Genomic DNA, 7,373 nt, shown 5'->3' with positions numbered 1-7,373 from the left:
ACCATCACTCACAACTTACAAAAGAGATGGTATGAATTGTTTCAATTTATTAATTCTAAAAAAGGTATAACATACGGCGACCTTGTAGCTTTTACTTTTTACACTTTTATTGCCCATGTGCTTGATGTCTTATTTACAAATTTTCAAAACAGACAAAATGTACGTCGAGTCATGAACAGAAATATCATTTAAATTTTTTTTTGAAGAATAAGAAGAAATATATAAGTTAATATAAGGAGTTGCATTGCCTTTTTAATATTCATTGTCTCTCTATTTCCAATCCACACTTGAACAACTGTCCATAAGCATTTCTTCACATTCGGTAAAAATTCATCAAAGAGACCAAGCGCCGTTCGACCGTTTCGTCTTTATAAAACTTTTAAAAGCTCAAAATAGAACGGTTGTGATTGCAATTCAAATACGAAGATGAAGAGCATATACAAACTCAACTATAGAAGTGTTTCAATTCAATCAAAAGTAATTTACAGTTAAAGATCATATTAAAGCTAGAGCATGTCAAAACTACTGGGCATATGATTAATTCGGGAAAAAAAATCATCAGCAATGGGATACATTGTAGACCCAGCTGTTGTAAACTCAATCAAATATATCAGAATTGTAAAACAGTAGTTTACCGAAAAAAGGAAACGAAATTATCATTCTTATTATCCTTATTTATGTTTATACACTTAATCCTTTTACACACATCACATAAAATACTATTTTGTATGTTAAGCTGTATTTTCCATATTTCAAGTACATTATAATGTCGTTAAAGTACATTGACAATACCAGATAAAAAAAATTCGCAACGGATATAAAAATATAAACACGTGTAACATAAGTTAAGCCACTTTATATTGAACTAGAATGTGCTACATTTCTGATTTGCGTTATTGTTTTTAAAGTTGACAAAAAGAAGACATGAAGTACGCCTTTGTTTTATTTATTTTGGCAACAATCACCTTCAGTGAAGGCAGTACGACAGTTACGACAGTAAGATTATGTTTATCTTTTTATCGTTTTTTTTCTTTTTGTTATTGTTTTTCCTTTAATTTTTAAATACGTATTTATTTTTTAAAATTCTGGATTGAAACTTGTCCATTTACTTGATTTATTTCACTTATTTCACTTTTGATACCATAATTTGATGGCTTTACATCCCCTTTGCATACTTAAGCAAATGAAATATGTTTAAATTAAACTACTATGCTCCTTTAATATTTTATACCTTATCTGGTTAATCATTCCTCTTACTCAAATTTGGTATAGACAGATTCCATATTAACTATTTAAGGAGGTTTCCATCCTGGTGGTATTTACAGCTCAGTAGTCAGCAATGGTGTGTTGATATTAAACATCAAAGATATTTTCATACAAATAAATAAACTTCTCATGAAACTTTAAATTACTAATGCTCGACAACTTCGTACTTTATTCAACCTTTAACATTTTTAATACGAGCGTCATTTGTGAGTCTTTTGTAGACGAAACGCGCGTCTGGCGTAAATGTAAAACTGCAATCCTGGTATCAATGATGAGTTTATTTATATACCAAGTATTTTCTACTGTAGAAAGAGAGTCCTTAGTAGCATTTTGCAATACCATTCTGAATTTTTAGGCAGTAACCGTTAATTTCGATGTTTATAAGCTTTTACCTTTTCTTATTCGAGCGTTTTTGGTGTGTACTTTGTAAACAAAAGTGCGTCTGGCGTAAAAATATAAGACTGATTCTCTAATGAGGTTTTTCAATCACACAATTCACGATAGATATCAAACCTGATATATAATGGTAAATTCATTCATTTACTTAGATACACACAAACGTTGATTAATGAAAATATTGTCATTCATTTATAGATGACTTCGTTCTGTTCGAGATTTCTGCAATATGCTTAAAAAACACATGTAATTCACTAAATATCTAGATTCTTGGTTCTGTTGACCTTCAATTCCAAATATAAAATACCTCCGAATATATTAACGAATATTGTTGACTTTTATTTCTAATTTCATTTATTGGCCGAGTTTGGCTTTACCTATTTTAGGTATACCAGCTAGTTATTTTATGTGACCTTGAACATAATCGAAGAGGCATAGATTGTCAAAATCAGGTTTTTTTTTATTTAAAAAAAAAAAATGTTCTTTATTTTTTCTACCATATATTTTAATCTTTATCCTTTTTTGATAGTTTACTTAAAACGTGAATCAGTACTTATACATCCGCTGTCATGTTATTTTGTCAATTATGATTTGTTGTCTTTCATTTTTGCTTATTTGTTTGTGTTTCTTTGTTGAAACAGTTGTTTGTTTTATAGCGAATAAGATTATATTTAAAAAGATACATTGAGGATAGTATTATTGTTATCCTCTGTTCGTCCGTTTGCTGTTTTCTGTTTGGACTGATTCTCCACCCGTGACCTCTACATCATAGCTCGCTTAAAGTATTTTGCATCTTAGGTTAATTTCTCAATTTTACGACGTAGTAAGTAATTTTTGTCTACTAAGTGTTAATCATACGAAAGTATATTGCTTTACTATTACACGAGTCATTTATCAATGTTTACTGAAAATTTAATGCAAACATACTAATATGTTTATAATTGCAATAGGTCACCATATGTTTTCCTATTGATTAAATAAACATGTAAAAATATTGACATGAATTTCACTGTATAAGTAATATTCAAATGTAATTATGTTCTCTTTGAAAATTTAAAACAACCCAACCATAGAAATAACAACAGCAGAAGGTCTTCAATGTAGCGAGAAATTCCCGCACACGAAGGAGTCCTTCAGCTGGCCCCTAAACACATATATACTAGTTCAGTGATAATGAACGCCATACTAATTTATGTATCCTTACAAAATTGTTCACTTTATAAACTAAATAAAAAAACTTTAAAAAAATGATGAAATGACGAAATATTAAAATTTGAATGCGTTTGATTAAAAAAAACTTTTCAGAAATAAAGTTGAGTTCTTATTCACGGGACTCGGTTGAAAAGCAGATCTTTTTGAAATGTGACCACTAAGAATATGCAACACGACCGAGCTTTGCTGCAAGGGGTATTAGTCATTTTAGTAGATAGATGTTGAAATCCCCAATAGACAGATGTTTATAAAGACAACAGTAGTTTACCGGTGTTCAATAGTCATAAATCGATTGAGAGAAAACAAATCAATTATGAAAGGAAAACAGAGGAACAACAGGAACACTTCAAATGGCAACATACATTACTTATGCAATATGTAATGCCCTAACACTAAAAGAAGTTGAAGTTACTGTTGATGACCAACAAAAAGTAACCAATAAAAAAACCCAAAAAAAACAACCCCAACAACGAAACTAACAAAAGAACAAAATACTAAAACGAGATGATATGACAACAGACAACGTTTGACGAGTCTTTTAAGGGGGTAAGGGTGTCTTTCGCCATCTTGGATTGTAAAAAAACAGAGATTTTAAGGTCCATATTTTCAATCAATTTAGTAGAATTTGATACAGGAATTCAGATAAATAATTTGAATTTTCATTCAATTTTAAATAGTTACTTGGATGGAGAGTTGTCTCATTGGCACTTACACCACATCTTCCTATATCTATATCAATTTATAAGAATATAACTTAATAAACATTAATATTTTTTGCAAATGTATATTATTTTAGTTTATTTTTTCTTTAAAATTGGCTATTTAAGATACTTCTGAAACGGTCCTTTTCTGAAGGATTCTACATGGAATTTTCCTATTATGTATTTTAGCCGGAATAAACGTACGGTGTTCCTATATTTTCTTTTGATATTCTCAAAGGTTTGTCTCAAAGTGATCTTTTCGGTTTTTTTTTACAATTCTATCATTTAGTTTAGTTTCCGAATTGTGTATTTTCCTGTATAATCTATACAAAATGTCTCATTTTGTCACAACCTAAAGCTTAAGAAAATGCATGGTGACCTATCATTTTTGTTATATTTTTGAACATGTATCAATATATACCAGATTTATGCAAAGTGTGAACAAATTATATCATTTTTATTTGAGACTCCCATACAATTTTAATGGTAATTTTTTATATACATTTCAACCCCTCTATAATCTAGAAAAGAGCTAAAAGAACTAACAATATAATTCTAAAAAACTTGTTAAAACTAGATTAAACACACCACATGTCCATGTGAATGAGTCAGCAATCTTGTCAGTGTTATCACGTGACATATTATATGCGTTTTTTTCTAGGAAAATGTCGATGTTATTTGAATCAAGTATTTATTTTTATAGTTTTTTTACTGCTTTTGGAAGGTTGCAATTTGTCATCTATGTGATGTGTTTTTCGCTTATGAAAATTAGTCCCCTGAATGATTTATCTTTCAGATTTATTTATCGGAAATGACGTAACGCAGTTTCTGATTTCAAAACAAATATTTTTTTTTACCTGTATATAGATGGAATCGAGTTGTTCTGTTGATCATAAGTTGTGTTATACACGATTGTTAACGCATATTATATGCGTTTTTTTCTAGGAAAATGTCGATGTTATTTGAATCAAGTATTTATTTTTATAGTTAAATCTTTTTTTTTACTGCTTTTGGAAGGTTGCAATTTGTCATCTATGTGATGTGTTTTTCGCTTAATTTTTAAGAAATATTCATGGGTATAAAAAAAACACAAAAAAACAACAGCAGTATACAATTATTGAAAGGTGGTCAAAATAATAATCATCAATGCATTTTTAATAACTTCATCGCTCTCTAGTTGTATTTAGAAACACAGCTATAATTTGTGTAATGTCAATTTCATCAAGGAACACTTTGTCCCCACAACCAGGGGTTCATTAAGGCATGCAAATAAGTTTGACGATTTAAAAAGCCCTCAACGAATTAATTAAAGTTGCAGCATAAAACAATATGAAGCCATTGTCATAAAAATATATATTTTTTTGTATTCGGCACAAAACTGGGGAGGGTTCGGCTGTTTCTCAGCCTCATTAAAAAAACTTTATATTTTTCTGCATTGACCTTATGTTGAATATTTATTCATTCAATTGCATAAATAAATTTAATGATCACAAATTGAACTATACATATAATATATCTCCTTCAATTTACAACCTTCCCTTGCTTAAACTTTTCTCCTACATTATGATTTTAATCTAAATTTAGAAATACTAGTATAATCTACAGAAAGCTATACATCCCGTCACATTTATTGTGATATTGTAATTTTTTTTATTCTTGTTTTTAATTTTTGCTTATGTGCTTTGTCTATGTACCTTTTGTGTTTCTTTGACTAATCTTTACAAATATTTACTAGTATTCTAATATACATTAATGAAAAAAATTATCTCACATTAAGTACAGAGTCAGGTCAAATGTATAAAAAACACACCGAAAACTGATTTAACAGTAAAAGTAATATGCATTTAAGAAAACAAGAAAGAATATAATAACACGTTATCAAGATGATAATCAATGTCAGTACTCAGAATCTTTCAAGACTGTCGTGTATTATTTACAAGTGGATACGGAATACCGGTATATACTAGAAAAAATAAGAAACTTTATATTGGTTTTTAAGTTGAAAAAAAATCACATACATTGTATATTAATTTCCAATATTTTCAGGATGAAAATTAGTCCCCTGAATGATTTATCTTTCAGATTTATTTATCGGAAATGACGTAACGCAGTTTTCTGATTTCAAACAAATATTTTTTTTTACCTGTATATAGATGGAATCGAGTTGTTCTGTTGATCATAAGTTGTGTTATACACGATTGTTAACAAAAGTTCGCATTAAAAAAATGAAAAAAATACATGCATGTCAATGCCCCGTCTACTTCAAAATGAGAAAAAACCAGCTATTGTGATGTTGGCAGCAGGAATAGTTCATGTGCAGGTTGCAAACTTTATTTTCTCTAGAATTACTATAGAAAGGCTGAATACTCGCCTAAGAGATACTTGCACGACAAATGATCGCCCCCGTAGTGACAGGCGACGTGAAACGACGTTACATCACGAGCGCCGAGCTGAAAATCATCGTTCGTAACCTAAATACAAACAGGAATAGGGACGAAATATGGCTCCCATTTTCCGAAGACATCTTCTCAACCACGTTTTCAGTAGGACAGTGCCCGCTGTCACATGGCACACATTGTGATGAACATTTTGCAAAATAACCATATTCGTATGTTGCCATGGCAAGCAATGTCCCCAGAATTATCGCCAATTGTACATCTTTGAAACGAACTTGGACGACGTATCAAAAATAGCTAAAAACCACAGCAGACGCTCGCCCAGTTATGCGACAGATGTGTCAGGCGGTCATAAATGCAAAAAATGATTAAATAGTGCACAGAAGACTTATCTATGATATATGCATACATTGGTCCAAGAACTGGATTAACATTATTGTTTCCTAGTCACTCGTTGCATATGCCTTTAATTATTATCCATAATTATATGCGAGTGTTTAATTTTAGAAGCCCGGATGTCCACCAATTGATCCACAAATCAGATGTGTTCATTTTCATGAACAATGTAAATCGGATTCAGAATGCAAGCCAGGTAAAATAAAATAAAAGACAGGATAGGTTTATTAATTCATGGCAATTTTGTTTAACATACAATTACAAACCAATAGCATCAAAAACTGACAGCGACACCTTTACCACGAAACTGAAAATTCTAATGTATACTGTTCGAAAAAAATATCAAAAGTAAAATTAAAATTAGTCAAACCAACAGATAAAAAAACCAATCAAATTACTATTTGAAACATGATTCCGTCATATATTGCGAAACAGTAACAGATTTGTAGAGTTTTAAAACGTTTAAATCTTTGTACTTTTATTCCGATGAAGATTTGTCCAAAAGTATGAAAAAACATTTTCAGCATTACGTCAGATGTACAGAGAAAAAGAAACACATACAGTCTTCATTATGATAAGTGTGTATATGCACAACTGTACTATTTCCTTCGAGGAAAACGTTGGTTATTATAAACAATCTCACAGTAGAATACGTATACTAGTAAACAAACAACTATATGATATTTGCATTAAAAATCTGATTACAACGAATAATATAATATTTCGAAATTAAAAAATAAACATATATGATTAATGTTGTCTTTCTTATCAATGTCTTTTATCTTTTTATACTTTAATTCATATAAACATTTTATTTATTATCTTTGCAGGACAGTTATGTTGTGGAGACAATTGCGGAACGAATTGTAAAGGTATGTATTTGCATCTAAGTTTAAGAAATCAAGCAGGTTGACAAATAGTTATCAAAGGTACCAGGATTATAATTTAGTACACACGACGCGCGTTTCGCCTACATAAGACTCATCAGTGACGCTCATATCAAAAT

At 30.1% G+C, this 7,373-nt stretch overlaps 1 protein-coding gene across 1 annotated transcript; it reads left to right on the top strand.

The window, feature by feature from the left end:
- Window positions 1-824: 824 nt before the first annotated feature.
- On the top strand, window positions 825-7,353 carry LOC134709375 (WAP four-disulfide core domain protein 12-like). Its single transcript, XM_063569544.1, has 3 exons — window positions 825-996; window positions 6,479-6,563; window positions 7,198-7,353. Exons 1-3 carry the CDS (start codon window positions 925-927, stop codon window positions 7,278-7,280), a joined length of 240 nt encoding a protein of 79 aa, XP_063425614.1. The 5' UTR covers window positions 825-924; the 3' UTR covers window positions 7,281-7,353.
- Window positions 7,354-7,373: the final 20 nt, after the last annotated feature.

The sequence above is a fragment of the Mytilus trossulus genome, chromosome 3 (genome assembly GCF_036588685.1).
Source record: "Mytilus trossulus isolate FHL-02 chromosome 3, PNRI_Mtr1.1.1.hap1, whole genome shotgun sequence".
In the NCBI taxonomy this organism is placed as follows: Eukaryota; Metazoa; Mollusca; class Bivalvia; order Mytilida; family Mytilidae; genus Mytilus; species Mytilus trossulus.
Note: the sequence above shows the minus strand (reverse complement) of the source record. Positions and strands in the feature narration are given on the sequence as shown.

Bases quoted from the DNA above. Each gene is read 5' to 3' on its own strand.
- LOC134709375 (XM_063569544.1), top strand. From the start codon at position 925: ATGAAGTACGCCTTTGTTTTATTTATTTTGGCAACAATCACCTTCAGT. The intron at 997-6,478 runs GTAAGATTATGT...GTTTAATTTTAG, and splicing joins GCAGTACGACAGTTACGACA to AAGCCCGGATGTCCACCAAT. The intron at 6,564-7,197 runs GTAAAATAAAAT...TTATCTTTGCAG, and splicing joins GGATTCAGAATGCAAGCCAG to GACAGTTATGTTGTGGAGAC.